Raw genomic sequence first — 14,211 nt, 5'->3', positions numbered from 1 at the left:
TTCAAAGCCAGTCCAGGCAAGAAAGTTCATGAGACGCTTATCTCCAATTAACCACCAGAAAACCAGAAGTGGCGCTGTGGCTCAAGTGGTAGAGCCCTAGCCTTGAGCTGAAGAGCTGAGGGACAGCGCCCAGGCCCAGAGTTCAAGACCCACAGGGGAAAAAAAAAAATCTAGCAATGCCTCTGCATGGTCGAGGGCAGTCCAGACTCCACAGGACTGCAATAAAAGCCCTTCCCAGTGTGTCTCCCACTAGCCCTTCCAACCTGGTCTCCCCTACCACCTTCATAGCCCAAACTCCAGGCCTTTCTATGCCCAGCCAACTTGGATCAGACCTGTGCTCAGGCTTGCTTCTCTTATTTTTTGAAATGTTCTTCTCTCATCGTTCGTCTGTTTTAAAAAAAAAAAAACTATTAGCCCTACAGACAAAAATTTTCTAAATTCAGGCCAGATACAGGTGGCTCATGCCTAGAATCCTACCTACTCAAGAGACTGAAATCTGAGGATTACCGTTTAAAGCCAACCCAGGCAGAAATTCTTGTGAGATTCTCAGCACAAATTAATCAATTAAAGCCAGAAGTAGAGCTGTGGCTCAAGTGGTAGAGTGCTAACCTTGAGCAAAAAAGTTCAGGGACAGTGACCAGACCCTGAGTTCAAGCACCAAGAATGCCATATGTGTACACACATACATACATACACACACACACACACACACACATACACACACATATCCCCTAAATTCAATGCAAAATAAGTTCCATGAGAAAACACTAACATATAACATTAAAATTAAAAGTCTCTAATTACACAACTTGTTGGTGGAAACAGGAGGGAAAAACTGGTAGCAAGGGAAGGGATGACACTGTCCAGAAAGAAATGTACTCTTATCTGACTTAGGTAACTGCAACCCCTCTATACATCATCTTTATAAAAACAATAAAGCAAAAATAAAAATAAAGCTTGGCACTTATGGATCTTAGCTACTTAGAAGGCTGAGATCTGAGGATCATGGTTCAAAGCCAGCCCACAGAAAAGAACATGAGTCTCTTATCTCCAAATAACCACCAGAAAACTAGAAGTGGCGCTGTGGATCAAACTGGTAGAGCACTAGCCTTGAACAAAAAAAAATCTCAGGGACCATGCCCAGATCCTGAGTTAAAGCACCACAACCAACAACAAAAAAGAAAAAAAACAGTACTCATTACCTGACTTGTGTAACTGTAACCCTCTGTACATCACCTTGTAATAACAATTTAAAAAAAGAAAAAAGTAAAGAATCACAAAAAAAAAAGAATTTCTGTTTCAAAAGGCCATCAGTAAGTGAGTGAAAAGACAAGCCTCAGCCTTAGGAAAGAAATTTGAAAAGCACAGAGCACAGACCACACAAAGGAACTCCATATCCAGACTATGGAAAGAGTGACAAATCAGTAAGAAGGCAATCACCCAATTGTTTAAAAATGGGGGACATTGGGGAAAAGTGAGGGAAAGGATAACACTGCCCAAAAAGAAATGTCTTCACTACCTGACTTATGAAATGGTAACCCCTTAGTACAACACCTTATAACAGTAAAACTATACTTTAAAAAAACACAATCAAGAAAAAAAATGGGCAAAACTTGAACAGGCACTTCACAAAAGAGGATATTCAAATAGGCAATAAGCATAAGAAAAATTCTCATCATCACAAAAATATAAATAACTTCATAAAATCTGCCACTTAACTAGATAACTAAAATTAAAAAGACTGAATAACAGCAGTTTTCACAAGGATACAAGACAACTAGAACTCTCTCACGTTTCTGGTAAATGCATAAACTATACTATTACCTTGCAAAGCTGGCAATATCTACAATCTCTGATCATATTCATGGCCTCTAAGACAGCTACTTCTCTCCTAAACTCTGTGTACAGACCCACCCAAAGGAAGATATGCATGCTCATGTAAGTATGCAGCTGTGGCCAGGTGCTGATGGGTCACCCCTGCAATCCCCAACTTGGAGGTTGAAAGCAAGCCTGGGAAGAAAAGTTGATGAGACATCTTCTCAACTCCTAAACCAATACAAGGTTCACACTTGTCATCCTAATCTATATGCTGGGCTGAGACCCAGAGCACTGAAGTTCCAAGTCATGTGTCCTAGTAGGAAGCAAGAGCCTATCTTTAAGATAACCAGCAAAAAAACAAGACTGAGGCATGGCTCAATAGTAGAGCACCTACTTAGCAAGTATAAGACCAAGTTAACCCCAGTACCATCACCACCCAAAAAAAAAAAAAAATGAACCTAATGTTAGAAACAGTTTAAAAAAAAAAAAAGTCTAGCTGTCACCAATAACTCAATGTCATATACATACAGTAGATTACTACTCAGGAACTGGCAGAAAAATCTCACAAAACTGTTGACGAATAAGCCAGACATATACTGTACACACTGTATGATTACACTTAAATGAAATTCAAAACTGATCTAGTAATAAGTCAGAAAAATGGCTGCTTATCTCCAGAAATAAGAGCACCGTTCTGATTATGAAGGGGCACAAGTGAATGCTGGAAATGTTCTTTATGTTGATTTGTGTGGGGACAACAGGGATATATATGTATACCACAGGTATACCTCATAAACACAAACATTTAAGGGAGTCTTGTATAGTGGCATACATCTGAATTCCAGCACTCAAGGGGATAAGGCTTTGAGTTCAAGACCAGCCTGGTCTCTACAGAGCAAGCTCTAGGGCTAACATTGCAAGATCCTATCTCAGACAAATAGAAGACATGTAAACAAAACATTTAAAGATTTAAAAAATTCATAATATAGAAAAAATTATCCTACCCATCTTTCAAGTTCAAATGACACTTTGTCCATAAAGTGTTTTTTTGGTTTTTGTTTTGTTTTGTTTTTTGGTTGAGAGGCTTGAATTTAGGGCCTGGATACTGTCCAGGTTCTAGCCTCTTTGGCTCAAGGCTAGCACTCTACCACTTTAAGCCATAGCTCCACTTTTGGTTTTTGAGTAGTTAATTAGAGATAAGACTCTCACAAGCACTTTTCTGCCTAGACTGGCTTTGAACCCCGATCATCAGAGCTCAGCCTCCTGAGTACCTAGGATTACAAGCATGAGCCACTGGCGCCCGGCTTATCCATAAAGTTTTATCAGCTGTTATGAATCTCTCCATCAGACCTCTGTGGCAGTCTGATGTCATTTCTTTCATGTCATTTTGTCACACTCCACCTTGAGTCTCCTTACTTGACCATATCTTTCACCTTCACCGACTCAGTGCTTGACAAATAATAGAACCTGAAAGCATGTTTGTTGAGTTAAACGGAAAAAAACTGGGTGGGTGCCCAGATGGGTAAAAAGGGGGGACAGGAACAGGAAAGGAGTCCTAGGGAAGGTCAAAGGAAGTCTCCTAGGAGACTTCCATTCTAATTTTACCTACTTCCTGAAATCACATTAAGAGTCACCTTGAAAGACAAAGAAAAAAGTCAAAACGCTAAGTCCTACTTACACTAAGGATAAATAAATATCACACTTTTTCACTTTCAGGAAACCTGCTCTGGAGTTTCAGTCTTGGATGGGAAAACTCTTCTTCAAGGAGAATAACAATCACATTGTCATGCTACTAAAAATAACATCCCCTGGGTGTGCAAAGAGCCACACTGCACATCAGAAAACTTAAGGCCGAATTCGAACTCTGTTCCCAACTATAGCCAATCTCTTCTCCTCTCTGGGCCTCAATTTCCTCGTATGTAAAAACAAAAGGAACTGGGTTGGCCAACTGTTTATAAAGTCCCTTCCTGTACTGACATTCTGACTATAAAGGTCGATAGCTCTCTCAGTCCAAAGCAGGGGCAACACCAAAACCTCCAGCAACACACGCAAAAGGCGCCGAGACCCACCGACGAGCAGGATTTGAGGAAGTCGTTCGGTCCCACAGTCTTTCATGGTTTAATGAGTGGTTTTTGTTTGTTATTTGCAGCCTTACCATGATTTGCAGAAGACTTCTGGGTTCCGCGTAAGCAGAAGTTAATAAACGGTGGGCTGTCATCTCCTCTTGAGGGGGAACAGGGTCTTCCCGCCCGCCTTCAAGCCTCCGGGATCCAAAAGCCACCAACACGACTGGCGGGTTGAATTTGCGCACACTGCGCGGCACACTGGAGCCTAAGTTAGATGGACGGGACGTGGGGAATTCTGGGATTTGTAGTCCTCGGCTTCTGGTGGTTGGCGGGGATTTGAGGTCCCTGCCGCGCCCTAGAATGCTGGGAAGTGTAGTCCTCGCTACTTTTCACAGTGCAACCTGCCATCGTTTCAGACCGCTCGTGTGCTCAGCCACGGGAGTAAGCCCCCTGAGCCTCTTCTGTTCGTAAGCCGTCCCTCCGCTGGGGCAAACTCTAGGCAACAACGAAAGAAATTTTTGCCCTGTGGGACCTCTCGAAGAGGGCCTTTCCCATTGACGCTCTCCGTCCCCCTGCGAAGCCGCTGGACATTCTTATTGGCTAGTGAAGATGTCAATCACCGAGGCTGGCTTGCCATTGGCCATTGGGGAGGGCGCTCCGTGGCTAGAGGGAAGGAGAAGGGATCAGGAGCGGAGCTGAGGGGAGGGAGAGAGGGCCGGTCCGGGTCTGGCCGCCGCCTCTTCTCGTCCTAGGTCTCCAGGCCCGGCTGCAGCTCTGCCCTCGCTCCTGGACGCCATCTGCGAGGCTCCACCGGCCACCGTGGGAGAGCCGCGGGCGGCGGCCGCCCATCATGTCAGCCAAGGACGAGCGGGCCAGGGAGATCCTGAGAGGCTTCAAACTGTATCCGCCCGGGAGCGGGGCGGGGCGGGGCGGGAGGACCGGGCAGCGGCCGCCCCCGAGGAGCCCGGCCCGGGGCAGGGAGGCCCCCCGGGGGGCGCCGGGGACGGACAGCGAGCGCGGCCGGCCAGGACCGGCGCCCGTGCCGCCGGCGGGACCCGGGACGCGAGGCGGGCACGGGGCGCCCTTGCGGGAGGAAGGGGGACGTTGGCAGAGCCCCCGGCGGTGGAGGCTGAGGAGCCCCGGGTCCTGCCAGGGGTGTCAGCGTGGGAAACGCGTGTCCCGGAGGCCTGCGGAGTTCGGAGCTCTGCCCGGGCCGCCGAGGCTGGGGAGGAGCGGCGGCCGGCCGGCCAGGGCCGAGGGGGCGCAGCGGGCTGACCTCCAACCCTGAGAAGCCCCTTTGGCGGGAAGCCCACTTGGGGGGAGCAGGGAAAGTGACCCGGAGCGAGTGGCCCAGTGAACGATAACCCCAGAGGCTGTGTTAAACTCTCTGGGGTCCCCCACCCAGCTCCACAACTTCTCGCCCTCACTTGTGGCTTCTCCCCGGGCTGGAGTGGCAGAGGAAGGGCGGGGCGGGGGACCTCATTTTAGGCCTCTGTCGGCCTTTCGGAGCCCTGGGCTCCTCAGTTTTCTTTCCCACAACTGAGGTCCACAACAGAGCATGGTGACTCTCGCCTGTAATCCCAGCTGCTCAAGGGGCAGAGATCTGAGGATCACACTTCACACTAAGCCAAATGGGAAGGAAAGTTCCTAAGACTCTTTATCTCCAATTTACCAGCCAAAAGCCACAAGTGGAGCTGTGGTTCATACGATAGAGCGGTAGAGCGCCAGCCTTGAGCAAAAAGCTGAGCACCGAGCCCTGAATTCAAGCCCCAGGACAGGCACACAAAAGCCAAGCTTTGGATATGAAATGGCCTTGAGATATTTGGCCTTTACACCGAAACTCCTTAGCAAAAGTATCTTTGCTTGCCGGCATTGATGTGGTGAATGCCTAGCCAGAATGGAGCTGTCCAGAAATTATTTGATTGCATTGAGAACATGTAGGATGTAGTAGGATATTATTGCCCTGGCCCCATGCTGTATCGCTTTGGTCACCTCTCATCGATGTGGTAAGAAAGCTTAGGGATTTGATGTTGTTAGTCCGTTGCCATAAGATGCATTGGAAGTTTTTGATCTTATGTATTTCAATTTCATCTGTGTTCTGCTGACCTTAATCTTTTCCTATGTCCCTTCTCTATAATATGGAATGTTTTTAAGTTCCTCTCTCAGTGAAATGTCATCCCTAGGTAAGGCTGCCCACCTGGAGGTTTATTAAGCAGCATTTTCTGAGAAGCCTATTATGTTGTCACAATGTCCATTTCATCCCTGCAGATTTTGTTTTGACATAGTCACAAGTCAAGTTGGTAGTAAATGTTAGAATACCTGGGGAAAGGGGGTGCAGGGAAAGGTACAAAAATGAGCTGGTTGGATGTATTGGCATGGGAACATGAGGTGGTAAAGTGCTTGAATTTGTGACACCTTAGGTCCCAGCCCCAGCAAAAAAAAAAAGGGGGGGTGGAGGGAGATGGGGAGGAAGTAAAGGAGGGAAAGAGGGATGGAGAAGATGGACAGAGAGGGAGGGAAGGAACAAAGTTTTAGGTGTACACATGAAATTATTAATTAACTGACCTTTTTTTTAGGAGGTAGCAGGATGTACTGCCCTTTGAACTCAGGGTCCCCTGCTTACTAAGCTCAACCTCTTGAACCAGACCCCTAGCCCCCAACCTGCTCTGCTTTTTTAAAAACTGAAAGCTGCATCATCATTGCATACTACCATTTGTGATATATGTTCAGCACTTTTTTGTAGTGACGTTTAGAAACAAACTTTTATACTTTAATGTACTTTAATTCTTCATAATGGAGCCTGTAAATAGGGTGATTATCTTCGAAAAGCTGTGGTATAAATTCTATTTTTCCCTTGAATATATTGTTACATCCCATGTATGCTGTGGATAGTAAAACTGGAAGCTATGGAAAATGGAGAGATTCCAGAAGCAATGCTTTTGTATGGCTGTGATGGTCATATTGCTGAAGATAAAGGTCTTGAACAAGTGGCTTTAAAGTTGAAAAGCCTTGAACTTCTTACTTTAATCTTGACTCTTAAACCTGTTGGGAAAGAGTCTAAGGAACAAATAGGAAAGACTAGACAATAGAACTGTGTCAGCCCACTAAAAGGCAAGTGAATTGGACACTTCAGTGAGGATAGTACATCAGGAAACAGGCTCTCAGAGAAAGTTTTGACCTGAGCTAATTAAATCCTGAAGCACAAGTAAAGCAGCCACCTAGAAGTGTGGGAGCAATAGAGTGCTCTTCCTCTGCTGCCCTCTGGCATCTGAGGATTAAGAGAGAAAAGGAGCTGGGTGCCCATGGCTCATGCCTGTAATCCTAGCTATTCAGGGGGAAGCCAACAGGAAAGTCTGTGAGACTCTTTATTACCAATTACCCACTGAAATGCCAGAAGTAGGGCTATAGCTCAAGGGTAGAGGACTTCTTTGAGTGAAAAAAGCTAAGGAACAGAGTCAAGCCCTACGTTCAAGCCCCAATACTGGCACATCCATGCACGCACACTCACGTACGCAACACACACACACACACACACACACACACGGCAGAAAAATGAGGAACTTCAGAGTTTCCTCCTTTCATGGAAAAAAAGAATTTCGTAGCAAGAGTTACTTGATTATTGTACACCCTTATTTGGGTAAATAACTTTTTTGTGCTAGTACGAGGGCTTGAACTTAGGTCCTGGTGGCTGACCCTGAGCTATGTTGTTCAGCGATAGCATGCTACCACTTGATCCACAGCCCCACTTCGAGCTTTTTGGTGGTTAATTAGAGAGTCACACACTTTTCTACCTGAGCTAGCTTTCAAGCTCAGACCTCAGCCTGCCAAGTAGCTAGGAATACAGGCGTGAGCTACCTAGGTGGTTTTTCTGAAGTTTTTTTTAGAAAGAATAGAGAATAAAAATCATTTCTGTCATTTGTTACTAAACAAAAAGTAACAAGGTTGACAATCCTCAGTTTTCCACATTGACTCTTGTTAGTCATTTCTATATTTGCAAATTTGGAAGACAAATAATTTCTTGTTTGAATTTATATTTTTCTACTTCTTAGATCCCAGAAGAAGTAACAATAGCATAGTGGTTAAGAGCCATGCTGGACTAAGGAATTTCACTGCTTGTCAGAATTCTAGCCCTGTCCTGGTAAAATGGCCCTGAAAACTTTCTTTAAACCTTTACCTCAGGGGCTGGGAAGGTGGCTCAGTGGTAGAGCGCTTGCCTTGCATGCTTGAGGCCCTGGGTTCGATTCCTCAGCACCACATAAGCAAAAAGAAAAAAGCCAGAAGTGGCCGGGCGCTGGTGGCTCACGCCTGTAATTCTAGCTACTCAGGAGGCTGAGATCTGAGGATCGCGGTTCAAAGCCAGCCTGGGCAGGAGAGACCGTGAGACTCCTATCTCCAATAAACCACCAGAAAACCGGAAGTGGCACTGTAGCTCAAGTGGTAGAGTGCTCGCCTTGAGCTGAAGAGCTGAGGGACAGCGCCCAGGCCCAGAGTTCAAGGCCCATGACCGACCAAAAAAGAAAAAAGCCGGAAGTGGTGCTGTGGCTCAGGTGGTAGAGCGCTAGCCTTGAGCTGAAGAGCTGAGGGACAGCACCTAGGCCCAGAGTTCAGGGCCCACTACCGGACCCAAAAAAAAAAAAAAAAAAAAACCTTTACCTCAATTTCCTCACTTTGAAATGGGGGTAATAATAGTAACTATGATAGCTCATGGAGCTATTGCTAGATTAAATGATTAAATTAAATAATTAAATGCTAGCTTAAAGCAGTTAGAAAAATTGGTGCATTGTAAGCCTTATATGTTGAATTAATGTTATTAGAGAAGTTGCATATCTCATGTTTGGCCATTTCATGTTCTATGAATTTATGGTTAATTTAGTTCTTGCCCATTTTACTATTGAGTCTTATGTTTTATGTTGCTTCATGGGTGTTCTCTATATTTTTCATATCAGTCCTTGGCCTGTTAGATAATTTGCAAGTACTTTCTCTCATTATACTGTTTGTCTCTTTTTGGGTTGATGTTGAGGTGAATTTTTTCCATCTGAAAACCAGAAGTGGCGCTATGGCTCAAGTGGTAGAGCGCTAGCCTTGAGCTGAAGAGCTGATGGACAGCGCCCAGGTCCAGAGTTCAGGCCCTTCGACTGGACCTCCCCCCCCCAAAAAAAAAGAATAAAAATGGAATTAGAAGCTGGAAATGTGGCTCAAGTGGTAAAGTGCCAGCTTAGCAAGAATAAGGTCCTGACTTCAAACTCCAGTACCAAAAGAAAAAAAAAGGGACTTAGAGGCTGCATGAGTGAATTAGAGGCTGCATACTGTGGCTCAAGCCTGTAACACCGCCTACATGGGAAGCAGAGGTCAGGGAATAGTGGTAAGGCCAGCCTGGACATAAAAAGGTCAAGAGATCCTCTCAACCAATGGCTGCTGTGCACAGCACGCAACCAGGGCAGTATAATGTCTGGGCACAGTCATCCCTAGTAAAATGAGACCTGACCTTTAAAAAAGCCAATGCATAAAAAGCCAGGCATCAGTGGCTCACACCTGTAATCCTAGCTACTAAGGAGGCTGAGATCTGAGGATCACGGTTCAAAGCCAGCCCGGGAAGGAAAAATAGGTGAGACTCTTATCTCCAGTAAACCACTCAGAAAACTGGAAGTGGCACTGTGGCTCAAGTGGTAGAGCGCTGGCCTTGAGCTGAAGAGCTGAGGGACAGTGCCCAGGCCCAGAATTCAAGCCCCACAACTGACAAAAAAAAAAAAAATCCCTTTTAGAAGCCAGCCCAGGCAGGGAAGTCTATGAGATTTTTTTGGGGGGTGGAGGGGGTCTGGTCCTGGGGCCTGAACTCTGGGCCTGAGAGCCGTCCCTCAGCTCTTCAGCTCAAGGCTAGCACTCTACCACTTGAGCCACAGCACCACTTCCGGCTTTTTTTTTCTGCTTATGTGGTGCTGAGGAATCGAACCCAGGGCTTCAGGCATGCAAGACAAGTGCTCTACCACTGAGCCATCTGCCCAACCCTATGAGATTTTTTTTTGGGGGGGGTCCGGTCGTGGGGCCTGAACTCTGGGCCTGGGCACTGTCCCTCAGCTCTTCAGCTCAAGGCTAGCGCTCTACCACTTGAGCCACAGCGCCACTTCTGGCTTTTTTTTTTTTTTGGTCGGTCATGGGCCTTGAACTCTGGGCCTGGGCGCTGTCCCTCAGCTCTTCAGCTCAAGGCGAGCACTCTACCACTTGAGCTACAGTGCCACTTCCGGTTTTCTGGTGGTTTATTGGAGATAGGAGTCTCACGGTCTCTCCTGCCCAGGCTGGCTTTGAACCGCGATCCTCAGATCTCAGCCTCCTGAGTAGCTAGAATTACAGGCGTGAGCCACCAGCGCCCGGCCACTTCTGGCTTTTTCCTTTTTGTTTATGTGGTGCTGAGGAATCGAAACCCAGGGCCTCAGGCATGCAAGGCAAGCGCTCTACCACTGAGCCACCTTCCCAGCCCCGCTATGAGATTTTTTATCACAAATTAACCAGCAAAAATATAAAAGTGGAGATATGGCTCAAGGGGTAGAGTACCTTAAATAAAAAAGCAAAAGGACAGTGCCTAGGCCCTAAGTTTAAGCCCCCAAATCAACACCCAAAAGAAGAAAAAAAAAGTAGTGACTTAGTTATTTTTTTAAGTAGTTTTTTTTGTTTGTTTTTGTTTTTTTTTTGGTCTAGTCGTGGGGTCTAAACTCTGGGCCTGGGCACTGTCCCTCAGCTCTTCAGCTCAAGGCTAGTGCTCTACCACTTGAGCCACAGCGCCACTTCCGGCTTTTTTCTTTTTGCTTATGTGGTGCTGAGGAATTGAACCCAGGGCCTCATGCATGCAAGGCAAGCAAGTAGTAGTTATTTGTCTCCACCTATTCATTATATATACTCCAGGTACTAATACAACAATATTAGTGTAGTAATATTATAGTAATGTGACATATTAAAAAATATCTTAATATCTCAAGTATACATGCCTATCCACAAATTAATATCATAAACATTTAATTCAAAATGGGGAAAAGATATGAACATTCCCAAAAGAAATGAACAACAAATAAATGAAGAGATGTTTGACATTTGTAAAACAATCCTATCCCTTTTTCCAAATTAATTGACAAAAATGTATGTTAGAGGGGCTGGGGATGTGGCTCAGTAGTAGAGCACTTGCTTAGTATGCATGAAGCCTGGGTTCGATTCCTCAGTACCACATAAACAGAAAAAGCCAGAAGTGGAGCTGTGACCAATTGGTAGTGTGCTAGCCTTGAGCAAAAGAAGCTCAAGGACAGTGCCCAGGCCCTGAGTTCAAGCCCAAGGACAGGCAAAAAAAAAAAATGCATTTGATTCTATCCAGTGTTGGCAACTTTGAAAGGAAAGAAACACTCATTTACTCTGTGTGCACATGTGTGTGTCCTCTCTGGAGAGTGTTAGTACCTATCAAAATGTCACATGTAGTTGCAGGAGAGCATAGGACGAAGTATTAAGCAGGGACTATAGGTTTTGATTTCTTTTTCTTTTTTCTTTTTTCTTTTTTTTTGTCCATCATGGGGCTTGAACTCCAGGCCTGGGCACTGTCCCTGCAATCTTCAGCTCAAGGCCAGTGCTCTACCACTTGAGCCACAGAACCACTTCCTGTTTTCTGGTGGTGTGTTGGAGATAAGAGTCTCATGAAGTTTCCTGCCCGGGCTGACTTTGAACCACAATCCTCAGATCTCAGTCTCTTGAGCAGCTAGGATTACAAGCTTGAGCCTCCAGTGCCCAGCTTAGGTTTCGATTTCTGCTACCACCTTTGTGATGTTAGGCCGAGCACTCATAGTCTTCGTGCTTCTGTATCCATATTTTATATCGTCAGAGGACTTTGAGAGAATTTTGCATGGTGCTTGTTGGCCCATTGTAGCTAATAAATACTAACTGCTATTATAATTCATTCCATTAATAATTGGGAATAATAATGATAGCATCAAGCTGACTATTTCTCTGGGATATAAACAGTGCTTTCATGCTATTGTTATATTTTCTTGTGGAGAAACTATAACATGTTGTTTGCTTTTGGAGAAATAATTCATCTCCATGCCAATTTAATAATTCATCTCATGCCAATTTATTTCAGGATAGCTTAAAAAAAAAAGAACCGACTGGACTCTAATTTCTTTTTTTCTTTCTTTTTTCTTTTTTCAAAAAGAGGAGACTCGGGGCTGGGATGGTGGCTCAGTGGTAGAGCACTTGCCTTGCATGCATGAGGCCCTGGGTTCAATTCCTCAGCACCACATAAGCAAAAAGGAAAAAGCGGGAAGTGGCGCTGTGGCTCAAGTGGTAGAGCACTAGCCTTGAGCTGAAGAGCTGAGGGACAGTGCCCAGGCCCAGAGTTCAGGCCCCATAAAAAAAGGAGACTCTCACCAGGCGTCAGTGGTTTATGCCTGTAACCCTAGCTACACAGAAGGCTGAAATCTGAGGATTGAGGTTAAAGCCAGCCCAGGCAGGAACGTCCATGAGACTCCGATCTCCAATTTACCAACAGAAAGCCAGAAGTGGCACTGTGGCTCAAATGGTAGAGTGCTCACCTTGAGCTGAAAAACTGAGGGACAGCGCCCAGGCCCAGAGTTCAAGACCCATGACAAAAAAAAAAAAAAAAAAAGCCACTTGCTGGTGCTTCAGTCCTGTAGTCCTAGCTACTCAGGAGGCTAAGATCTGAGGATCACAGTTGGAAGCCAGCTCAGGCAGTAAAGTCCAAGAGACTCGTATCTCCCATTAACTATCAGAAAACCAGAAGTGGCGCTGTGGCTCTTCAGTGGTAGAGGGTCAGCCTTGAGTGAAAAAGCTCAGGCAAGCACCCAACCCTAAGTTCAAGCCCCATGACTGACTAAAAAAAGGAAAATACAATCTCTAAAGTGAGAATTTCAGCAAAAAACTATTTTAATATTACAGGATTAAAGTGGGAGAAATGGAAAAGAAAGAGAAACATTTCTAGCTGCCCATGAAAGAAATGAGAGTTCACACTTCTTGCTTGCTTTCTGGCTTTTCCTTTCTTTTAGTTTTAGTTTTGCCTTGAAATCCCTATATCCTCTTCTTCATAGCACTTTGATCTTTTTTTTTTTTTTTTTGTGGTACTGGGGCTTGAACTCTGGGCCTGGGCCGGGGGGTTTTTCCTCACTCTTCAGCTCAAGGAGAGTGCTCTACCAGTTGAGCCATTGTGCCACTTCCAGTTTTCTGGTGTTTTATTGGAGATAAGAGTGTCACGGACATTCCTGCCCTGGCTGGCTTTGAACTGTGATCCTCAGATCTCAGCCTCCTGAGTAGCTAGAATTACAGGCATGATCCTCCAGCACCCTGCTAGCCCTTTGATCTTTCGCTTTGTTTCTAGTCTCATAGTTATCTTGGGCTTAGAAATAGAGTTCAGTGTTGAGCACTTGCCTACCAATATTGCCTGTGTCAATGTACAGTTGCTTTGGCCAAGTATTAGTAATGAATTAAAGATTTATAATTTCATACAAACAGTTGTTGTCAAGCTCTTGGAAAATAAAAACATGCAACCCACATAGCCTGTGAACAATTCAATCAGAGATTGCAATTGGTTCCTTGTTTTCTTCAGGTATGAACTCAGAAGTTGTTACCATTATCCTGAATGGATTGAATTAATTTCATAACTTAATTTTTTTTTTTTGGTCGGTCATGGGGCCGGAACTCTGGGCATGAGCACTGTCCCTCAGCTCTTCAGATCAAGGCTAATGCTCTACCACTTGAGCCACAGCGCCACTTCTGGCTTTTTCTGCCTATGTGGTACTGAGGAATCAAACCCAGGGCCTCATGCATACAAGGCAAGCACTCTACCACTGAGCCACCTTCCCAGCCCTACTTAGGATTCTTTTTTTTTGTCTGGTTGTAGGGCCTGAACTCTGGGCCTGGGCGCTGTCCCTCAGCTCCTCAGCTCTTCAGCTCAAGGCTAGCGCTCTACCACTTGAGCCATGGCACTACTTCCGGCTTTTTTCTTTTTGCTTATGTGGTGCTAAGGAATTGAAGCCAGGGTCTCAGGCATGCAAGGCAAGCGCTATACCACTGAGCCACTTCCCAGCCCCCCTACTTAGGATTCTTAAACAAGCATTCTTACTTCCACATATTTGGAAGGAATTTGAAGTATAATGAGACATTTGTCTTCTTTTTTTTTTTTTTTAAATGATGATTTTTTTTAAGCATCATTTTATTTTATTTTTTTGGGTCCGGTCGTGGGGCCTGAACTCTGGGTCTGGGCGCTGTCCCTCAGCTCTTCAGCTCAAGGCTAGCACTCTACCACTTGAGCCACAGCGCCACTTCTGGCTTTTTTCTTTTT

General features: G+C 45.3%; 2 protein-coding genes across 2 annotated transcripts in view; one reads left to right on the top strand and one right to left on the bottom strand.

The window, feature by feature from the left end:
* The window catches only part of Cops7b (COP9 signalosome subunit 7B), a 45,563-nt gene extending 41,433 nt beyond the window's left edge, over positions 1 to 4,130 (bottom strand). Inside the window, exon 1 of the mRNA XM_013012534.1 lies at positions 3,974 to 4,130. Coding sequence (XP_012867988.1) covers positions 3,974 to 4,036 — 63 coding nt within the window. The 5' untranslated portion in view covers positions 4,037 to 4,130. The remainder of the gene's footprint in view (positions 1 to 3,973) is intronic.
* Positions 4,131 to 4,526: 396 nt separating this feature from the next.
* The window catches only part of Pde6d (phosphodiesterase 6D, cGMP-specific, rod, delta), a 46,785-nt gene continuing 37,100 nt past the window's right edge, over positions 4,527 to 14,211 (top strand). The window contains exon 1 of the mRNA XM_013026265.1: positions 4,527 to 4,784. Coding sequence (XP_012881719.1) covers positions 4,735 to 4,784 — 50 coding nt within the window. The 5' untranslated portion in view covers positions 4,527 to 4,734. The remainder of the gene's footprint in view (positions 4,785 to 14,211) is intronic.

This window comes from Dipodomys ordii, unplaced genomic scaffold (assembly GCF_000151885.1).
Source record: "Dipodomys ordii isolate 6190 unplaced genomic scaffold, Dord_2.0 Scaffold1, whole genome shotgun sequence".
Lineage (NCBI taxonomy): Eukaryota > Metazoa > Chordata > Mammalia > Rodentia > Heteromyidae > Dipodomys > Dipodomys ordii.
The sequence above is the reverse complement of the archived record's forward strand: the minus strand, read 5'-3'. Positions and strand labels throughout refer to the sequence as shown.